The sequence below is a fragment of the Aspergillus caelatus genome (assembly GCF_009193585.1).
Source record: "Aspergillus caelatus strain CBS 763.97 unplaced genomic scaffold BDV27scaffold_122, whole genome shotgun sequence".
Classification (NCBI taxonomy): Eukaryota; Fungi; Ascomycota; class Eurotiomycetes; order Eurotiales; family Aspergillaceae; genus Aspergillus; species Aspergillus caelatus.
Window position 1 is genome coordinate 41,069 of NW_022475385.1, and position 20,687 is coordinate 61,755.

Consider the following 20,687-nt stretch of genomic DNA (forward strand, 5'->3'; position numbering starts at 1 on the left):
AGTCTCAGGACACCCATCGAGCAAATCCCAACACCTGCATTTGAGATACCATAGACGGCGCTGAAAGAAATTAAGGCAATGGCACTTGTATATCCTACGGCTCCAAAGAGCGGCTGGCGAGAATTGACTTCGTTTCACCCTCCGGAGGTTGTTAATAGTGCGGGCGTTGTTACGGGGTCAACTGCTCACCATTTTTCATGTGCACGTTCCATAGTTAGGTCATGTTCTGGAGATTAAGCTATTTTGGTGCTACTTTTATTCGTTGTGCTATAATAGATACAAGGACTTAAGATCATAATGTCGGTAGCAGACTGGACGATATAGTGTGTTACACCTTCATCTCAATGACCTGGAGGTAATTATCTCTTAATTTGACTTCTGATCAGATTCCGGCGTGTAGCAGGCCAGGCTGAGCATCTTGAGTTAGAAGCACGGCTTCTGTCAAGGCCTATGGTTCCGTTCGCGCCAACAGCTAGACCAATCAAGGCCGTGAGCTTTTGCTGACCATATCATCCCCGTTCTGCGTTTGGGTTTCATGTTGGCCCTCGGGGCTTGCCACAGCAGTATCCTCTGCGTTTGGCGGCTCGGTTGGCATGTGTTCTTCATCTGCATTTCCTAGCACGTACGCTTGTTCTCCAACTTCAATAACTTGCCGGAGCTCGGCTAAACGTTTCGAGAACTGCTCCATCATATCCTCCAATCGCTGGGTGCTATTATCTTTATCTTTATCCTTACCAGGCAGTGTCATAGGTAAGCCGACTGTCCCTTGAATTTTCAACATCAGGGCACCGTTTGGGGAGTGCTCGCCGGAAGGATTGTTTTCAAAAGTCGGGGCGGGTACCAGCTGGGTATTTAGAACTTGCCATGTCGGTGTTAAGCTGTAGGCTGAAGTGACCGCGAATTTTTGACCATGTTGGTGATGGTTCTGGAAATCTTGCTGTTGTTGGGGAACAGCGGATTGGGCCCCCGGGGAGCCGACACTGACGTCCTGTCCGGGGGCAGTATTCATGTGTTGCATATCATCTGGAGTAAGCATGTCCATATCGAGAATGATGTAGTTATCCCGAACACCAGGTATCGGAGGCGGAAGCAACGATTCCTTTCTCTCATTTGACAGTTCATCCTCCTCCTCTGCTCCTTCACCCTGTTCCTGTGGGTGCTGGTCACGTGTGGCCCTGGAGGTTCCCTTTCCGCCGTGAGGCAGCGTATTTTGCTCGGGCTCCAAGGAGCGCAAGGCTGCCTCGGTCACAATGTCCGTGTCATCATCGGAGAAGATATAGTGAACAGTTGGGTGGTAGTATTCGGAGGTACTAGCGTCTTCAATCAGCGTGAAGAACGGTTGGAATGGCGGATGTGAAGCGGATATCTCATGCGGCCTCTCATTTTCTGAATGCGGGGATGTCACGTTTGCGACTGGCTCATAAACTTGTGGTTCTTGAGACACTATGTGAGTCTGTTGGGCTGTGGTGGGTCGATCAATGGTGCTTTCCGGGCGAGACGGGACGTTTGACTCTGTGGTCCGCCGGATGGATTGTTTGGAGGGCGAAGAGGACAAGGAAGTTGATGTGGTATGTTTTGGAAGAGACATTTCTGATAGGCTGCGCTACATGATTAGGAGGTGACAGGGAAGGACATTGAGGCTTTGTTTGGGTGGATTGCAATGGCAACTTGTAAGCTCTCGGCTTCCACTTTATAAGCTCGAGTGAAGCTGATCACCTGCTCTCTTATCGATAAACAAACGTCAGGTGACTGCGCGGAAGCTAGTCATGAATGCAATGTTGATAACACTCTGTATTGTACAAGAAAAGAGAAACAATTGCGATTTAATGATTCTTTAAAAATGGGTATCGTATCCGTCGAGCTTGAACGTCTCCCCCATTGTCGCCGCGGGGATGGATGATGTTTAGGCTTATTCATCATCTTCTTGTTTCCATTCGAATTCTGTGGTTATAGTTAGTAGCAGTTCCCATCGATAAATCCCTATCTAGGGATGGCATACTTTGACGACACATCGGACAAAGCCCCTTTGAAGATTCTTGTTGGATCCAAGTCATCAAACAATGCTGGAGAGGTGAATCATCAGTTTCTATATTCCATGACAATATCAAGATCCACTATCGCACCATATGAAACGAATGTCCACATTTGCCTAGCACTGTAATTACATCGATGTTAATATGAAAGCCCCCAATATTTTTTATATATATATTATTTTTTTTAGCAAACAAAACCAAGAGACTTACGTAGTGAACAATCATCACCGGGGAATTTGCAAGTCGGGCAAGTCCCATCGAACTGGACGCGACAGATGCCACAAACATCATCCTCGGGCATATCCCAACGCCAAGTGGCAACCCCGTTCCATTCTTTAATAGTGACCTTCATGGTCGATCGCGATGTGGTTTGGTTTGAGGGCGTGGATTAACTTGTTCCGAGTGAGGAGGGAGGGAAAAGTGGTCGGTGAGAGTAGTAAGTGGAGCTCAAGCAAGATAACGGATCTTTTCTGGTTTGTTACCTTTATTTTTTTTTTGTTTTTTTTTTCCACTTGTTTTTCACATGGCGGAGAAAATGATTTGTTTATGGGCGACTCCGCATTTTAGGCCCAAACGATTACTAGTTACTACTAAGTTAGTAGTGACTTAGCACCACTGATAAATAATAAAAAATTAAAATAAGAAAGTGAATACTGCGGACTTTCCCCTCACTGCGCACTTGCATTAAATTAACACATCCCAATTTAAATTCTTATCGTCCGCGATCAGATGACACCATCTGACGACATTGCCGATTCGGTATGTAAATATTGATTATCCTCTTTCAATTCTCTCTATATTTTCCCCAGTAAATCCGCGCTGCGAATATGGCTTTCGCAGCACTTCGCCATTCGATCCCCTCCGCCACTCGCCTGCTTCGTCCGACCATGTCGGCCCCTTCGCAAGCGCGACTTCAATCCCAATGTCGCCAGGTTTCTTTCTCCTCATACCTGATCTCTCCCAAGGAGCTCAGTGAGGCCCTCAAAAAGAACCCTCCCACCAAGATCTCGACATCACCGCGCGTCGTCCCACTGTGCGCTGCATGGTTTATGCCCAATGACCCGGAAGGTCGCAAAGGGATTGACATTTTCCGGAAACATCGCATCCCCCAGGCCCGATTCTTTGACTTGGATGCGATCAAAGATGCGGAATCCCCGTACCCCCACATGCTTCCCACCGCGGAGACATTTGCCGATGCGATGAGTGAGCTTGGCATCCGGCGTGACGACGAAGTGGTAGTTTATGACACCGAAGAGCTCGGAATCTTCAGCGCGCCTCGTGTCGGCTGGACTCTACGAGTATTTGGACACCCTCGGGTTCATCTCTTGGACAACTATCGACTGTGGGTACGCGAAGGGTACCCGACGGAGACTGGGGAGCCCCAGCAAGTGGAACGGACCAGCTATCCAGTCCCTAATTACGATTCGAAACTGGTGATCCCGTACTTGGAGTTGAAGGAGATTGCCAAAGAGCATAGGAAAGAAGGTGCTAAAGAAGTCGAGATCTTGGATGCGCGATCTTACGGCCGCTGGGCGGGAACTGATCCCGAACCACGCCCAGGTTTGTCCTCAGGCCATATTCCTGGCTCCAAGAGCTTGCCCTTTCAAGAATTACTGGATCCGGAGACGAAGACTTTTCGCCCGAAGTCTGAGCTGCGCAAAATCTTCGAAGAGAAAGAAATTGATGACTCCAAATCGATCATCAGCTCTTGCGGCACTGGTGTGACGGCTACGATTATTGAAACCGCCTTGGGCGAAGCAGAGTACGGAGATCCTAACCTTCGGAGGGTGTACGATGGAAGCTGGACGTAAGTACTTCTTACCATTTGCTAAATACCATGCCTTTGAAAAGTACAGTTGCTTACTATGTATATCGTTTAGTGAGTGGGCGCAGCGTGTCAAGCCTGCCGACGGACTGATCAAAAAGCTGAACTAGGCTGGTGGGAACTAAGCGTCTCCTATCATTGCCTTGACTGCGAATTTGCGTCAAGATGGCCCTTGATGCTTGTATGACATAGCGTTCGTTCTTTGCTTCTATGGGGGACTTTTGTGTTACGGTGACAGCATGTCAATTATTCTATAGAGTGTAACCCAAGTAGATATCCTTCGTTACAGTAGTATGGTTATTGAAATGAACAGAATATCTCATCTCATTGCTTTTCTTTTGGTTATCACTTTGTGGAATTTCCCTGTCGAATCGATGTAGAAACGTGATGAACCTTGTAGATGATGACTGTTCCGCTTAGTCAGTCGGAGAGTCACTCTTCACGGCGTCACAGTTGATCCGCTGCTGTTCAATGACCATTCAATCTGCCTTTACCTGGGCCTTATTATTTCCGCGAATGACTCGGTCAGATTCCCAAAATGCTGCAGATGTTCCTTCTTTGTGAACCAGGATCCCACGGTAAGTACCTTGAGGTCTGTTTGTTCCGGCATCTTTGTGGCCTGAGGTTGTCCTTGGTGCCTCTTGATTGACCTAATCTTAATGCCAATTGCCCCCACATTCTCATATCCCTCCGCCATCAAACCAAACCTCCTTCTGAGGACCCATCCGCTAACGCCGCGGCGGCTCAGTCGCACTCGTTAAAATCAGCCATTCGGTGTAGGGCACTGCGCCGCCTTAACCATCCCTAAGATTCAACCTACGCGATCTGCATCTTGTCGACCGTTGAAGCGATGTCGACCGGACGCAAGGTCTTCCACTGTGCCGTGGATGAGACGGCGCTGACCACCAACATCAGCGAAATCAAAAAATGGACAACCAACGGGGCGATCACCTTGGTCGTTCCTCTTTACAGTACGTATCTCTCATTGTATTTTCTGTCTATTTCTATCATTTTTCTTTTGTCCATTCGGTACATTTTACATTTTTCTCACCATCCTCCCTTGACTCAGCCCTTGAACGCCTTCATGCATTGAAACGAGCCGGGTCTCAAGTCGCTATCAACGCCCGCGAGGCTGTTCGCTTTCTTGACCGCGTTACTTCCGGAAAGGACAGTACCCCGGCCGATCGCGTTGCTCTTCAGGGTCCGATGGAGCAGTACGAGAACTGGAATGATGCGGAGAAGTTCTTTTTGCCGGAATTCGAAGAGGAGCCGGAGGCGACAAATGGGGCCGGTGCCGGGGAGACGCCGTTGGGGAAGAAGGGGCCTAAGGGAAGAGACAACAAGAAAAACGGAGCCCCGGATGACCTGTCGCAAATGCTTCTCAACAAGCTGAACTTTAAGAAGGACTCAGACGCCGCATCGGTTAACTCGGCAGGGACTCACAGTGCCCCTGCATCGCCACCTTCATCGAGAAGTTCCCGTACGAGTCCCGAATGTGCCAACTCTCATGTGGTCGAGAATGGAAACGGAACAAGCAACCTCAAAGTAAAGCAGACGAACGGACACAAGCGATCTGCTTCCGGCTCCACCATCCCCACGGTTCCCTTGGTGCTCCGACCGCTACTCAGTGCGTTGCTTTGGCGGCTGCACAGCGGCCCGGATGCGTCGAATGCGGCTAAAAGTTGTATCCTCATTACGAACGATCGCTCCACGCAGATTTGGGCTCAGAAGTTTGGCATTGGCGTGAAGAACATCCACCAGCTGCGGACCTCCATTCAGTACGAAGAACGGGAATACAAGAATCGCTGCAAATATGTGGAAAAAACCCAAACCCAGACGGCTGAGCCGAAGTCGCTGCTTTCCTACGACGACGAAAGCGACGAGGATGAACTAGTCTTTGTTCCTCGGGGCCGCGGAAAAGGAACCTCACGAGGAGGGTCGCGTGGCGGAAGCAATCGGAAACCCGCCGCCTCTAAGACCATGGCGCCGCCGGTGGAGAATACGATGGAGATACCTACTCAGCCTATCGACCCCAACTCTTTCAGTCGGTCCTTGCCCACCACGACCAACAAGCAGCAGCCTACGATCGATCTCAGCACGCAATCCGGGGCTGCGCGTGGCATGGCAGGAGCGTCTCGAAACTACAGCAGCGGTCGTCGAGGGGCTCCTCGTGGGCCAACTCGTGGTAACAGCCGGGGCCGTGGGAAACTCTGGGTTCCTTGAGCGGACGGCAGAGCCCCGTTGATTGTGATGTCGACGGGGCATTTGTTTGCAATTTCCAACAGAGACCACTGTGGTTGTTATTCGAAGCAGGAATCATCTTCCGTTCCCGGACTGCCTACTGGTCGATGTCAGTTCAGACTGTGACTTGATGGATGAGGCGAATGGGTCCTATATGGATTGCACGGACATGAAGGATGAGTGCGAGTCGGATACGGCATTGATTCGATCCATACAACCATTCTCGTGCGAGACCGATGATCAGGCTCTAGGTCATGTTCTGGGGTCAGACGGGTCTTCTTGCTCATACACTTGCTTTCCGTCACGATGGAGGAACGAGCTTTCTGTTTTATGTCCTTCCACATGTCGGGTGCTCCTGGACCACGCACCTGTTCAACCCGACATGCGTAAACGAGCTAGCTATTCAACATATTACTCAGCAGTTACCACCCACACATATGAGAGTTGTCTTGCTTATTTTTGTTGAACCTGTTGCTATTGCTCTGTGGGAGTATGAAGGGGATGGGCAAGACGCATGCTTTAGTAGTGCTTCTGGTATTGTTTATTAAGAAAACGAGAAAAAGAAACAGATGACAAGAATTGAAACCTATGTTTAGCTCGTGGTCACGAAGAGAAGAGATGAGATGAGATGAGATATGATAACCCTAAACCGTGTACAAGGAAACTCTAATGAGCCCATGCCATGAGGTCATGCCCCAAATATTAATAGCCGCAGTTAAGGTCCCGTGGATTAAACCTCCGCATTGATGTCAACGTCACTTGACTGCCCCTCCTTCACCCTCCCATCCTCACGGTTACTTGTACCTACATCGCCCAGCAATAAATCAGAAACCCAATACGTAAGTACTATCCCCCGGGGCTTGATTCTCCCCACCCAATCGTCTCTCCAAGAACTCAAACCTTGCCAATACTATACAAGTGCTAGTCTTTCCATACTTCCCTACTAATCATCTCAGCTACAAGCAAGCAAATGACAATGATCAACGCCGTCGACGAAACATCCCTCGCCGCATCGCCCACCGAGCGACGCAATTCTCTGGAGAAACATCTCCTGAACCGTCCTGATCCCCAGGATCTCAAAGAGAGACACATTCTCCTCGACACCAATGTTGCTCCGTACGGTTCCATGATTCTACTTACTATAGTACCGACATGACTCCCATCATGCAACTAACCAATAATCTACAGATCCATCCAAGCAGCAAGACAGGAACTAGACCGTCAGCGCACAACTGATAATCTGAAGAAACACCTTGAGCACAGACCGGATCGCGAGGAACTAGTTGAGCGTGCGTATTTTGACATTATTTTCCCCTGTTCATCTGCGCTTCTTCTCTCGTGACTAGCTATTGTCATATCGTTATAAACTTGAATACTAACTTGTATATTATATACAAAAGGCAATATCCTCCCGCATACCAATGCAGCTCCCGCGCTTCAGGCACACGCCCGCGAACTGGAGAAACACATGCTGGCCGATCATCTCGACCAGAAGATTCAAAACCGGCCGCAGCCGGAGGACCTCATGGCTCAGGGGATCTTGACGGAGGATGAAGATCCGAGGCAGCCGACTATTTGATTGATTCTGTCTTTGGCAGCTGTCGATGGGTTATGATGGATATGGGTCATGGGTTATGGTTTGATGGACGGAGTATATGGATGGATTAATGGGTTACATTTGACGATTTCTTGCTCTACACATACAAAACAAAAAATATGGTAAATGACATACAACAGAGGGCATGAGATACGAGCTTGATATGGAAATATTTACCTCAGCTCCTGGAATAGTTTAGTTTAGTTAAATCTAGGTTACTTAGTTCAGAAGATTCTCACTCTTCTATAGATACATGGATCAAACATACATACATACATACAGGCACAGCCCACACTCAACCACCCCGAACAAAACTCTTAAAACTAATTAATACCCCTCATCACCACCCCCAGCGAGATCCGGCATCCACCCAGCCGGCCTCTCACTCCCCCTCACCAAAATCCCATAAGCAGCCCTCTCCACCTTCTCCACACTCCCTTGCATAACCTCCATCTTCTTTCCCAAATCCTTAATCAAATTATGCCGTCTGGACACACTCAACCCCTCAAAGAGCGACCTCATTTCCCTCAAATCTACCACAATCCCATTCTGCTCCTTACTCAGCCCCATCTTCTTCTCCTCAGAAGCAACCGACCCAGCCGACAGCGCCGTAACCGCAAACCGCATCATCTCCCCAGTTAAATCGAACAACCCCAGCAGATAATCCTCCTCCGTGACGAGTATCTCGGCGGGCAGTTTCGCGCGCACTTCAGAGAGAGTGATGAGAGTTTGCGTAGTCAGGTAGTGGTGGAAGGAGAGCGCCTCGATGTATTCCTGGATTGCGCCACTAAGTTGACGCTGGTAGCGCCATTTGTTTGGGCCCGTGATGTCTGGGAGGGCGGTGTTGAAGAGGGATTGGATTTGGGTGAAGCGGGATTGGGTTTCTTTTGTGATATTTTCCGGGAGGGGGGCGTTGAGTTTGCGGATTCTGGGAGGTTTTATCTTGTTATGCTTCTGTTTTCTTTTTTTTTTTTTTTTTGTTTTGGGGGGGGAGTTGTTGGGTGGGTTACCGTTGGAGGGAGAAGATACTGCGGGTTGTGTTAGCTTTGCTTTTGCTTACTTACTTGATAAGGCTCTTCATGTGCACGACTTTAAAGATAGATGGGAATATGGGAGAAACATACATCTTCTTACTCAATGCCGTGATGTCTCGTGAGATCTTGATTAGTCGCTCGCGCCGATCGTGGTGCTCGTCTAGCTCGTTGCGGAAGGTCTCGAAGATGGAGAGGATTTGCGTTGATGATTCGGCCATTGTAGTACTCTGGTGCTTGGTGTTGCTGGATTGAAGTGAGAGCTGTTTGCCGTCCCAGGTGCGTTTGGTTCCGGCCATTTATTTGTGTTGATTGGGTCTAGGGTGGGATGGTGGTAATGGGATGGAGGGGGAATTATCTGCGGGAATGAAATTAAATCACTGATTGATGGGCGTCATCATTGGACTTGGAGCTAGGACGGATCGGGATGATTATCTGATAAGATATGGTTGCTTTGGGCAGTTGGTGGCCATGTAAGAAATATTAGGGCCTTGGTGGAGGGGTCTGCTTTTTTTACTTCCCTTTTTTTCCCCCATGGTTTTTTGCTGAGTGGAGCTGGCTCTTGGTTTTGCTTGTCTGTGCTTGGTATTAGTTGATTGGCGGATCGCGTAATCTCATTTTTACTGTGTTGAGAAGGGCAGAGGATATCATACTACTACCGAAGTGCAAGAGATACATATAGTAGGTGTCGTGTTTCTCTAACATTGCTTACGGATACCACTTTAGGTGCAACTCGTTGCAGTTAACAAGTATGTCCACGTGCTTGAAAGTAAAATTCTTAGATAGCTTCGTTAAATCAATTCGAGGTATCTATGCACCGAATAATGAATTATTTCTAGGCTATCACACCATCATTTTGGTTTTAAGCTCATAGCAGACACTGGGACGCCATGTCATGATTGGGTCATTGAATATTGAATACCCTGTAATAAAGCCGTACACTCAATCAAGGCCATTCCAAATAATCACTGGCCAAGATACTTGTACTTCAGAGGAGCATCACCTGACTTCAGCCCAGTTATGGTGACCGTTTGCCCATCCCCCGGGACAATATCCATAGCACTGTCGCTGACTCTGATGCCATCCCTTTCCTCGAAGACGAGGCATTTGACAGGCTTCTTCGCGGTGATCAACAACTTCTGCTCGTTACCGGATTCTGAAACCTTGTTCACCTCGAGTCCCCGATCAGATAAATCAAGGTACTTGAACGGCTGGGGCCAATCCACATCGCGGGCGGTAACCTCACCATCCACCCAGAGTCGAGCAGCAAGTACGTGAGGCTCCGGTTGTGCCTTATGATCAATGATACCTTCCAGGATGTTTGTAGTGCCGTTCGGCACGATTTTGACGTTGTCACGTAGGATGGGCGCACGGACATCAAGTCCAGTATTGACGGAAAGGAATCTAAGTTCGATTGTGCCGACAGTTTCCTTCTGCAAGCTACTGGCAATCCAGAGCTCGTACTTGCTCGTCTTCGGCGGCTGCGCATGGGTCACACTCCAGTCATGATGTTCCCTCCGCACGCCGACAGCAATGGGCTTCAAGACACGTGCCACGGCATAGAATGCCGGTTTGGGCCGCAGGAAGTAGTCTACGATAGCCCAGGAGATGGTGGGCCAACAGTCATTTAGTTGCCAAAGCAGGGCACCTCCACAATGTCTTTCATCACCCCACTGACGACGCCATCCACGGTACCCAAACATCATCGTTTCAGCTTGGACAACCTGTGTGAGGTAAATATATGTCTGTATTGAGTTAGCCACACGGATCCTGATGGTTGAGCCAGGGAACATGCCTCTAAGTCTGTAGCTGTTCTCAGGTTCTCAACAAGGTATGTAGCAATCCTTCGCTCGTGTCCATCGGCCTTGTTGTGGAAGTCGAGGACATGTGACTGAGGGTATTTGTCCGCTTCATTCTCCACGAAATACTCGATCGTTGACATATGGGGGAATGCTTCCATTCCAAACTCACTGTTGAAACGCCCTCCTAGTGTATCAAAGATTTGATACTTCTCCTGGGTTCCATGCCATACTACCGAAGGTTAGCACGAACTCAATCTAAGATACCATTTGACTTACCATTCCACTGATGCATATCACCCACCGTAGGGTCGGACGTTATCTTTCCATCACCCCAAGGGCTTCCCGGATGATAAACCGTTTTGGGGGACAGCTTTTCAACAACGGAGGGCAGGAGCTTCTCATATATGTAGCGTGCCGGGAAATCGGTCTTCAGCCAGTTCTCTGGGTTCTTATCCTCGTAGTCGTAGACAAGACCGGCGCTTTCCTGCACTTGATAATCTTCGTTGTTTCCAACATACACCACAATCGACGGGTGATGGCGCAATCGGCGCACGTTATAGTTTGCTTCCTTCTCAACCGACTCCAGGAGCTCGGGCCATGTTGGGTAGTTGCCACAGCCAAACATGAAATCTTGCCATACCAAGACTCCGAGTTCGTCGCAGGCTTGATAAAAGGTATCGTCCTCGTAGCAGCCACCGCCCCACACTCTATGCACTATTAGCAAATTGTTAGCTAGAACAGTCCGTCCGAACATACCTGATCATCACTTGGCGGCCGGCAACCATCAATTCAATCCATTTGCGATACCGCTCGGCAGTAATGCTGGGTAAGAGATTATCGGCTGGAATCCAGCATGAGCCTCCACAGAAGACATCAACCCCGTTGATTCGGAAGAAGAACGACTTCCCATGCTTGTCGGGCCGCTGAATAAGCTCCGCAGTCCGAATGCCAATTTTCTTCGAGATGCTGTGAATCTCATGGTCTTCTTTCTCTAAGGACACGGATATTTCATACAGAACAGGGTCACCATAGCCATTGGGCCACCACAGGGACGGTTGTGTCACGTCAAATGTCACTTTCGTAACCCTGTCCTTTAAAGTGGCCACCTCGCGAGCGACCTGCTTGCCATGGAGACTAAGTACGAAGCTAGCCTTATAAGAGTCAACTGAATCCGCGCCGTCCACTTCAGCGAAAGCCGAAACCTGGGCTGTCTGGTGGTCCGGTGCGAGCTCCACCTCTGTCCAAAGATCCGAGATCCTAGCGGAGTATACCTCAAGCCGCACCTCCCGCCAGATACCTGCAGTTGACAAGAGTGGGCCCCAGTCCCAGCCCCAATGATATTGGGCTTTTCTGACGGCCATTCTGGCTGGATCGCCATTGAAAGACGCCCAGTTATGTTTGGTGTCCTTCTCTCGAAGTTCTCGCGCCCTGCGCATGGCACAATCGAAATCGATTTCCAGCACATGGTCTCCCTCGGCCTCAAGAGCCTTAGTCACATCTACACGATGAGCAAGGAACATGTTGTCACTTTCCAGAATGACGTTGCCATCAAGCTTCACTGTGGCAAAGGTATCCAAGCCGTCAAATGCCAAAACAATCGACGATCCAGCGGCGACGGTGGGCTTCTGGAAAACGGTCCGATAGGTCCATGACTTGTCATTCACCCATCGGGCATCTAGTTCATTGAAACCAATGTATGGATTCTTCAGTCTAGAGGAATCGGCATTTCGTTAGCGATTGGATTGCATTGAGCATGTGAAAAGAAATGCGTACTTCTGATTGGCTTGTAGATCCTGATGAGCCACGGAAGGAACGACAGCCACCGGCATCCACGCTTCAGGCGACTGATCATCACTATCTTTGAAGCTCCATCCCGTAGATAGAGGGTACTGAGAGAATGCCGCCATGACGTTATCTGAGGAAGTTGAGAAGTGTCAATGGAATGCTCGGACACTTCAGCAGAGGGCAGAGAAAACTTGTGTTCATTGAACCCCAGAAAGTGGAAATTCCCCGGATTTTAGATGCGGGCTCCCCATGTTGAAAGGATCGCTACAAGATGCAGGTTCTCATGAGTGTATGCTACATGCGACAAGGTATGCGGAGTGTCACTCCGCATCCCACGTGCTGGGATTTCCTATTTGAGCCATTCTGGACGGAGAAGGGTCCTTGCCAGATTGGGTTAAGCGCCATCAAAGACGATATCAGCCACTGACAGTCGCCTTTTGCCCTCGTTAATCCTCTACCCATGGAACGCAAGTAAGTCTACTGCTAGTTGTCCTTCCTAATGGAGGGACTCTCTGCTAAAGATTGCTCCCACTTCGTTTGCGGCTGTGAAAGACGGTTGTGAAACGGCCTTATGGGGCAGTCCTTACTCGATGGGGTACTTTACCCTACGGCATCTTCCCGAAACTGTTAAACCTCCGACGTTTCTCCCACGCTTTCCCCATCTAGACACGGAGAAACCTCCGTCAAGCTCTCTGGATCCTCTCGTCCGCCAATTGCCAGCGACATTGTTGGTCAAAGACACTCCATACAAATGGTCGAGGATAGCCATCAGTCAGAGGTATATCTTTTCTTTGGGCCGTACATTGTTCATCATTCTCTCGAAAGCAGTTAATCCCCGAGAAATTGAGTTTCTCTTATGCTTTCGCTTCCATTCAAAATCTAATTTCTTTCTACAACCATATCAACAATGTGGGCGCACCCTCCCTCGGCCCGTGGCCACACCAGTGGCCAACTATATTCCTCCCACTTTGTCCGAGGAACTATTGAGCCACACTTTCCTTGAGACATTTGACGCGTCGTTTGACGCTAAGTTCTCGGTCTGGCCATCGAGGCCCTGAGCCTTCGGGCGTCGGCCTTCGAATCGGCCCCTCATCGTACCATTTATCAAATGCTCTGGAAGCACTCTCACAACCCTTAACGCACTAAATTGAAATGAAGGGACATGCCCTACACACCGTCAGTGCACGGAGCAAAAAAATGACGCATTCCTTGGCGCCAATCTTCCGCCAGATCAACGGTTACTTGTGTTTGAATCCGCTAGCTACTGGTGGGCATCGTCAGCGTTGTTGATTGGAAGTTCAGCCTAGTCGGATGAACGGGGCGATGTTCCTTAATACTGTCGTCAGTGGCTCGGATCATCCCGAATTGCTGATATTCACTATTGCCTATCCGGTCAACTCGCGCCCGTGCTAAGAGGACGCCTCCTGTTGATCGCAAAATAGCCTTGAACGGCTCTGGAAATTTCGGCGAAATTCTGGGGGCTCAATCTCCACTGGTGGAATTCGGCTGCGCAGGGTATTCCCATACACTAGCATGGCTCTCTTGCATCAACAGGTGACCTGCAATTTCAATAAACTTTGGCAGACCAAGTTAACTAATACGCGCGGGGTTACGGATATCTCAGGGAAACGATTCGGCAGGCAGTTCGCCTGCGTAGGAATTAACGGATCCTCGGAGGATTGTGGTTTAGCCTAAGGACTAAAGGGCCCGTCGATCCCTAGTTGACCATAGCGCATTGCGGAACCACCGTCTGCCTGGCGATACAAGCACTGGGTCGGTCGTTTATATCCGACACGAGGCAGTAAGTAATTAATTTAAAGTTGGACCCCTGCCGATGACTCCACCAGTGTAGAAACCTGGATACAGCCGAAGGCTCAGAAACCGGCTTAGCCTGCTGCCTTGCGAATAGAAATGCAGGGACAAGCCACTGTTCTCTCGCTAAGGTGTGAATGTGATTCTGCAATGCTTTTTGTGCAGAAAAGTGGGTGAGGTCGCTATTCGTCTGCGTTTTTTTTTTTTTTTTTCCTATTCAGATTGGCTGTGGCTGCCCTGTGTTTAAGCGGGTGGGCATAATTCTACTGCTCCTGCTGCAGCAGGGGTGTTTCCCGTTATCCCTCGTGGAGAGCCTTCAAGTCCATGGGGGGGAATGGTTTCCTGGTCCACTGGCAGGCCATAATTCCCCGATTTCCTGCATCATGCTGTCTCTCTTCTCTGGATGTCTCCCGGGGTGCTTTGGAGAAGCAGATGCACGCCACCCATTTCATTAACTTTAAAAATGGTGCCAGCACCTCATAGTCTGTAGAATGATTCAAAGTATAGCTGGAAGCCGACGGCATTTCCATCGCAGGAGCCGGGGCTTGAGGGGATGAAGTGGGTTTCTTGTCGTATCGTAGGGATGTAGAGACCACCTCATGGTCCTATTCCCCCCCACTCTATGAATAGTGCTCTTTCCTTGGTTCCCAGGACGCCGCGTTAAGTGATAGACTTCTCACCTGGCGTCACGAGGGGTAATAGACAGACACGGTGTCATTTAGCCAACAAGGTCAGCGGTTAACCGATGGGTTAACTGCGTCGGATATCAAAGGATACTCTGGGACCCTGCACCTGGTCAACGAATGGTAGAAGAAAGGAAATAATTTAATTCTTCTGTGTGCATGCATTAATCAAGAAATGCGGGGAAACCGCGGACAATCTCAGGACGATCTGCCAACGAGGGTTTGTTCAGCCTGGCTGGCGATAGGGTTAGACGGTTCCATCGGCCTCCACTCTTAACTTTCTACTCATCCTGGCGCATCACCCGTTTTTGTTCGACTCTCAAACACTCTTAATATTCTTCTTTTGCCCCATCCGGTCCCAAACACCTTTTCCATAACCCTTTATCGTAATCGACAACGCGGTTTTATCTTGCTAATGTTTTTTTAACCCAGTTTTCTTATCTCTTTGTGGTTCTCTATTCCTAGTGGACATCAAACAGTGACATATTCCGTGTCGTCGAAGGGCATTCATTCTAAAAATCCCCCTAATTCCCACCCCTTTAATCACCAGCCCGCAATCTGCAGGGTCTCACTTCTAGTACGCTGCGAAGTTAGACGGTGGCGGCCTTTTCCCTGGCATTATTATATTATTAGACTAGTCGGCCTCCGCTGTTTCCAGAAAAAAATCCCTGGACTCGGCTGCATTCAAACTGCTGGACGTCTGCTACCTCCGATGGCTGTTTCTGATCGACTTGGATCTAAATGCATCAGCTGAGTGGGTGTCTTCTGTTTATCACTGTCTGAGATTGCCTAGAATCCGGTTCTTGGAGATGTTCCACACCTTTGAAGGATTCGAAAATCCGAACAACTCGGCCCCAGCCCGGGGTCGTGGTGAGCGCCAGCCATCCGTCGGCCGGCGTGTGACTACCCTTCGTGCTTGTACATCCTGCAGGCATCGCAAGATCAAATGTGACGGCGAAAAGCCGTGCGAAGCATGTCGGTGGTATAAGAAAGCCGACCAGTGTCATTATGCAGATCCCCGGCCCTCCCGGAGGTGGGTTGCTCTCTTCCTTTTTTTTTTTTTTAAATTTTTAATCAAAGATAAATGCCCCTTCCTCCCCACAATTATCTCCCCACCGAGACGGTGGAAGGTCTATACCTGGCTTACGTGGGAATGAAATTTGCAGACATGTAGAAAAACTCTCCACCACCCTGGATGAGTATCGGGGCGTGCTCGAGAAACTCTTCCCCAATATCCCACCAGAAAATCTTGTTAGCTTGCCTCGCGAAAAGCTTTTGGAGCTGACGGGCAAAACATCCCAGCTGCAGACGCAGCCGCCACACCCAGCGTCGCCAGCTACCTCGGCATCGGTCGAAGCCCATGTCTCCCCCGTCTCCAACGAAGATGGCAACCTGGAATCTTTGCAGACGATGCCTGAAGAATCCGGTGATTCTCAGAACTCGGGTTATACCGAGGTATCCAATAATTTTTCGGACGACGTCAATGCCTTGTCACTCTCATCTAGACAGCCTTCCTCTTATCTAGGAGTGTCATCCATCAATGCTGTTCTTAAAGTGATCCTCTGCCTTGACCCTGGCGCCCTCTCTTACTTCTCTCACTCCTCGACCACCACAGAACCTAGTGATTCAGCCCTGGGATACTCCCCAGCAGAGGCACAAACATGGCCGGTCCAAGAGTCTCAGCAACCAACAACGCCCCCTCAACGACATCGACCAGTAACAGAGATGCAGTTGCTCGACGCCTACTTTACTTATTTTCAGCCATTCGTGCCCATGTTAGATGAGCAAATCTTCCGCGATATCTATCACTCGGGATGCAGAAAGGATGAACGTTGGCTGGCACTACTGAACATTGTGCTTGCCTTGGGTAGTATCGCAGCGTGCCCATCGGATGACATGGCCCACACAATTTACGCCCAGCGCTGTAAGAGCTATTTGAATTTAGAATCTCTTGGCTCTTCGCATATAGAGACCATCCAAACTCTTGGCCTTTTGGGAGGGCAGTATCTTCATTACGTTAGTCAACCAAACCTGGCATATTCGCTCATGGGAGCTGCGTTGCGTATGGCTGCAGCTTTGGGCCTGCACAAAGAGTTTTCAGATAGCCAGGAAGGGTCGTGTAAACAGAACATATATTCGACAGACCTGAAACGGCGAGTGTGGTGGTCGCTGTTTTGCCTGGACACTTGGGGCTGTATGACTCTGGGACGACCGAGCATGGGACGGTTTGGACCGACCATTACCGTTAAACTGCCACAGTACCGAGAAAGGGTATGTATGCATCCGAAATCTATGAGTCTATCATTCTAACCCTTTTAGGGAAATGTTCTCGACATTATACCGCTTCTAGAAAACGTTCGGTTCTGTAAAATTGCGACACAGATCCAAGAAATTTTGGCTGCCGCTCCGTTGACGAGGTACCACGAAATGTCGCACTTCGATAATCAACTATTAGAGTGGTATGAGAACCTTCCATATATACTGAAAGACCACGAGCCGTGTTCCGAATCAATCATCATCACGAGGACAGTCATGAAATGGCGGTACTACAACCAGCGTATGCTCATATACCGCCCAACCCTACTTAGCTACGCCATGCGACGAGTTCCATATATTGCCCTCCGGTCTGAAGAGCGGACGGCAATTGAGAGGTGTCGACAGATCGCGGAGGCTACAATTCAAGACATTTCTTCCACAGCTCAGTCACATCAAATGTCGGGCTGGAGTGCTGTCTGGCTCATATTCCAGGCAGTCATGGTTCCACTATTGGGATTATTTCTCAATGACAACACAACGAGTGACCCTAGAGCTACTGTTACGAGCTGCCAGTCTCAGGTTGAGATGGCAATGCTTGTACTGGCCCGACTGGAACAATGGAGCCCGACTGCGAAAAGGACGTTGGATGCCGTATCGCAGATATTGGAGGCCAGTAAGAGAGGGACCAGTATGGCTAACGAGGTTGGCATCGTCAACAGCATGTATGCTGCCTCACGCGAAGGGACATTTCCTCGAGCCGCTTCGGGGATTTTTCCTTCCCAAAACATTTTCCTACAGAATGAGGCAGGCTTCGATCCGTTTGCACCTCCAGTCATCGATGACTCGACGGCCCAGTACCTATGGGACTTCCTGAGCTGGAGTGACAGCAGCCTATGGCCTGGGATAACGGACACTAACAGCTTCAACGACGAAACACTGTTCGCCCAAACAGACAAAGCCGTGAAATATACCAACAATGGTGCAGCCTTTATGGGGGCCTCTATGGGTGACGGTGCCTACTATGCAAATCCACCTTTACCTTACTACTAAAATGTCAACTATTGTTTTTTTTTTAAAACAAAAACATCTAGCCCTTCTGGCTAAGGGCACTTTTTCTTTCTTCTTATGTCTTTTTTTCTTTTTTCTTTTTTCTTTTTTGCCTTGATCTTTTTCTTTCCCACTTATTTTGTCTGGAGAAGCATTACAGCGAGTTATATTTTAGCAAACAGCACGGGATGGACGAGTGTATATAACCAGGATTTTTAAAAGAGCATATAGTGTATATGAATGATCATAAGTTTTTGGATGCCTATGTTTCTCTTAAGACAGTATACATTATGCAGGGATCGCCAGGGTGCTGACTCAGCCAAAACGCCAAACGCCAAAAACCACACGTTATGCTTCTTGAGGCGTATCCGCAATCACCATATGAACCTGGCTGCAACATAAAGTAAAATTGCCCACAAGTTTTACCTGATATATATATTATCATATCACTATCGTATAGCTCTGTTGCGCAATTAATTGATGTGTGCATTACATTTAAGTTTCGCAAAACTTGCAGCCTAGCGACGAACCCTGATGAACTCTAGTCAATAGGAGAATTATCGGTCATGGCTTCTTTATTTGAGAGACCATCACTGGTGTTCGGTGCCGCTATTGTCTTACGCGCTATTCTTCTTGTTTATGGCGCCTGGCAAGATGCCCACTCAGCCGTCAAATACACCGACATTGACTACATGGTTTTCACCGACGCAGCCCGGTATGTTTCGAAGGGCGCTTCACCATACGCTCGAGATACGTACCGGTACACACCTCTTCTCGCATGGATGCTTCTACCAACCTCCTGGGATGGTTTCTTCTCTTTTGGCAAAGCTCTTTTTGCTATCTCTGACGTGGTGGCCGGATGGCTCATCGTGAAAGCGCTCACATCCTTTTACGCCATGAGCCCGCCACGCGCTCTCAAGTATGCCAGCGTTTGGCTACTGAATCCTATGGTCGCCAATATTAGTACGCGAGGAAGCTCCGAGGGTCTCCTATGTGTGCTAGTCATTGCCTTGCTCTGGGCTGTCTTGAACAGGAGAATCACTCTCGCCGGAGTACTTCTTGGGCTCAGCGTACATTTCAAGATTTACCCCTTTATCTACGGGCCGTCTATCATCTGGTGGCTGGACGAAGAGCGCGAAGGGCTGAAGGAACCTTCGCAAAAGCAAAAGCCGGAGCAAGATCGAAGTCTCCTTACTCACATCTTCAACTTCATCACACCCTCTCGTCTTCTTCTCACCACCACCGCACTGGCCACCTTCTCCGGTCTCAACATCTCCATGTACATCCTCTACGACTTTCCTTTCGCGCAGCATACCTATCTGCATCATCTAACTCGCATCGACCACCGCCACAACTTTTCACCCTACAGTAGCCTCCTTTATCTCTCCGCTGCTGGAGACGTCCAGGGGAGCTTTGAGTCTTTAGCTTTCATTCCGCAGTTACTACTCTCTGTCGTCGTTATCCCAATTGTTCTAGCCAAAAGAAGCCTGCCAGGTGCGATGCTAGCCCAGACGTTCGCATTCGTTACGTTCAACAAAGTGTGCACGAGCCAGGTATGCTTCTCCTATCCGTCCCTAGGCTTCTCGTTCGGGCCGAAGATGCGAAGACTAACTTGTGCAAAAGTATTTCCTCTGGTATCTCATCTTTCTTCCGTTCTACCTGCCTTCCTCATCCTTGATGAAGAATCCAAGACTGGGCATTACCGTTACGGCTCTATGGGTCATCGCTCAGGTATGCAAACACCCTTGCTTATTTTTCGTTGCTTTCAGAGCCAATAAGAAGAACATACCACGATTAAAAACCCACAGTACTAATGAGAATACCAGGCCCTCTGGCTTCAGCAAGGCTACTACCTCGAATTTCTCGGCTTGTCTAGTTTCGTGCCGGGATTGTTTCTCGCTAGTTTGGGTTTCTTTGCCGTGAATATTTGGATTTTGGGTATTATTATTAATGATGTTGCATTGACGGGGTGTTAGGGGATCAAGGGAAGAGGAATGCGATGATGGCCGTGGACTCTAGAGTCTGATCGTTATGTATATGCTGCTCTTCTAAGCTCTAGCTAGGTCTCATATCTAGAAATTGGGCTCCTAGATAGTTTGGGAGGTATGTACTGTATCTCTCGCCGCTTAAACTAACTATGCACACTAGGACATTTTTTTTTCTTTACTTCATTCGGGTAGAGCACATCAAGTGGGTTTGCGAGTCAGCCAGCTGTTTGAACACCACCATCAGTATATTCCTGCTTGCATTACTATATAACACGTACTACAGCCAAAGACATGTATGAATACATAGTACTGTCAGGATAACTAAACCTCTCCTGTTGAGTTTTATTCTCTGACTTCGTGGAAACTCTTGCATATATTGGGAACAATAAGTCCATCTCATCTCCATGCCACGTCTTCTTCAACTTATATGTTCAGGTACAAGCAGAGACTGGCACAGCACTAGCACTGAGCCATCTTAAGGTCGGCTTGACAGAATTCCATTTTAACGGTTTTGCTTCCATCCCCGTTGAAAATTTGACAACTTATATGAACAGCAAGGACGATGGTTTCTTGTCGGGTAGGGTTCT

At 48.9% G+C, this 20,687-nt stretch overlaps 9 protein-coding genes across 9 annotated transcripts; 5 read left to right on the top strand and 4 right to left on the bottom strand.

The window, feature by feature from the left end:
• Positions 1–237: 237 nt before the first annotated feature.
• BDV27DRAFT_11036 (uncharacterized protein) lies at positions 238–1,748 on the bottom strand. The gene has a single exon (XM_032064512.1). The coding sequence runs from the start codon at positions 1,586–1,588 to the stop codon at positions 482–484; it is 1,107 nt and encodes a 368-aa protein (XP_031926203.1). The 5' UTR covers positions 1,589–1,748; the 3' UTR covers positions 238–481.
• BDV27DRAFT_11035 (anaphase promoting complex subunit 11) lies at positions 1,749–2,486 on the bottom strand. The gene is made up of 4 exons (XM_032064511.1): positions 2,244–2,486; positions 2,124–2,155; positions 2,000–2,063; positions 1,749–1,941 (listed from the first exon to the last, which is right to left on the bottom strand). Exons 1-4 carry the CDS (start codon positions 2,383–2,385, stop codon positions 1,910–1,912), a joined length of 270 nt encoding a protein of 89 aa, XP_031926204.1. The 5' UTR covers positions 2,386–2,486; the 3' UTR covers positions 1,749–1,909.
• Positions 2,487–2,860: 374 nt separating this feature from the next.
• BDV27DRAFT_146368 (thiosulfate sulfurtransferase) lies at positions 2,861–6,081 on the top strand (the record flags this gene model as incomplete). The annotated part of the gene is made up of 4 exons (XM_032070572.1): positions 2,861–3,840; positions 3,914–3,927; positions 4,707–4,829; positions 4,928–6,081. The coding sequence occupies 4 exons, from the start codon at positions 2,861–2,863 to the stop codon at positions 6,079–6,081; spliced, it is 2,271 nt and encodes a 756-aa protein (XP_031926205.1).
• A 136-nt stretch (positions 6,082–6,217) lies between these two features.
• Positions 6,218–6,720, top strand: BDV27DRAFT_11042 (uncharacterized protein). Its single transcript, XM_032064518.1, has one exon. It carries the CDS (start codon positions 6,354–6,356, stop codon positions 6,645–6,647), a length of 294 nt encoding a protein of 97 aa, XP_031926206.1. The 5' UTR covers positions 6,218–6,353; the 3' UTR covers positions 6,648–6,720.
• Positions 6,721–6,847: 127 nt separating this feature from the next.
• BDV27DRAFT_130398 (RPEL repeat-containing protein) lies at positions 6,848–7,978 on the top strand. The gene is made up of 4 exons (XM_032067403.1): positions 6,848–6,938; positions 7,056–7,215; positions 7,288–7,388; positions 7,500–7,978. Exons 2-4 carry the CDS (start codon positions 7,070–7,072, stop codon positions 7,676–7,678), a joined length of 426 nt encoding a protein of 141 aa, XP_031926207.1. The 5' UTR covers positions 6,848–6,938; positions 7,056–7,069; the 3' UTR covers positions 7,679–7,978.
• Positions 7,979–8,023: 45 nt separating this feature from the next.
• Positions 8,024–8,948, bottom strand: BDV27DRAFT_159100 (translin family protein; the record flags this gene model as incomplete). Its single annotated transcript, XM_032072827.1, has 2 exons — positions 8,024–8,624; positions 8,761–8,948. 2 exons carry the CDS (start codon positions 8,946–8,948, stop codon positions 8,024–8,026), a joined length of 789 nt encoding a protein of 262 aa, XP_031926208.1.
• A 555-nt stretch (positions 8,949–9,503) lies between these two features.
• On the bottom strand, positions 9,504–12,746 carry BDV27DRAFT_130402 (beta-mannosidase). Its single transcript, XM_032067404.1, has 5 exons — positions 12,303–12,746; positions 11,286–12,239; positions 10,806–11,236; positions 10,523–10,758; positions 9,504–10,472 (listed from the first exon to the last, which is right to left on the bottom strand). The coding sequence occupies exons 1-5, from the start codon at positions 12,434–12,436 to the stop codon at positions 9,693–9,695; spliced, it is 2,535 nt and encodes an 844-aa protein (XP_031926209.1). The 5' UTR covers positions 12,437–12,746; the 3' UTR covers positions 9,504–9,692.
• Positions 12,747–15,119: 2,373 nt separating this feature from the next.
• On the top strand, positions 15,120–18,377 carry BDV27DRAFT_11074 (putative C6 transcription factor). Its single transcript, XM_032064525.1, has 3 exons — positions 15,120–15,842; positions 15,976–17,080; positions 17,129–18,377. Exons 1-3 carry the CDS (start codon positions 15,619–15,621, stop codon positions 18,113–18,115), a joined length of 2,316 nt encoding a protein of 771 aa, XP_031926210.1. The 5' UTR covers positions 15,120–15,618; the 3' UTR covers positions 18,116–18,377.
• A 126-nt stretch (positions 18,378–18,503) lies between these two features.
• On the top strand, positions 18,504–20,313 carry BDV27DRAFT_11076 (glycosylphosphatidylinositol-alpha 1,4 mannosyltransferase I). The gene is made up of 3 exons (XM_032064527.1): positions 18,504–19,665; positions 19,736–19,843; positions 19,939–20,313. The coding sequence occupies exons 1-3, from the start codon at positions 18,679–18,681 to the stop codon at positions 20,086–20,088; spliced, it is 1,245 nt and encodes a 414-aa protein (XP_031926211.1). The 5' UTR covers positions 18,504–18,678; the 3' UTR covers positions 20,089–20,313.
• The last annotated feature ends 374 nt before the right edge of the window (positions 20,314–20,687 follow it).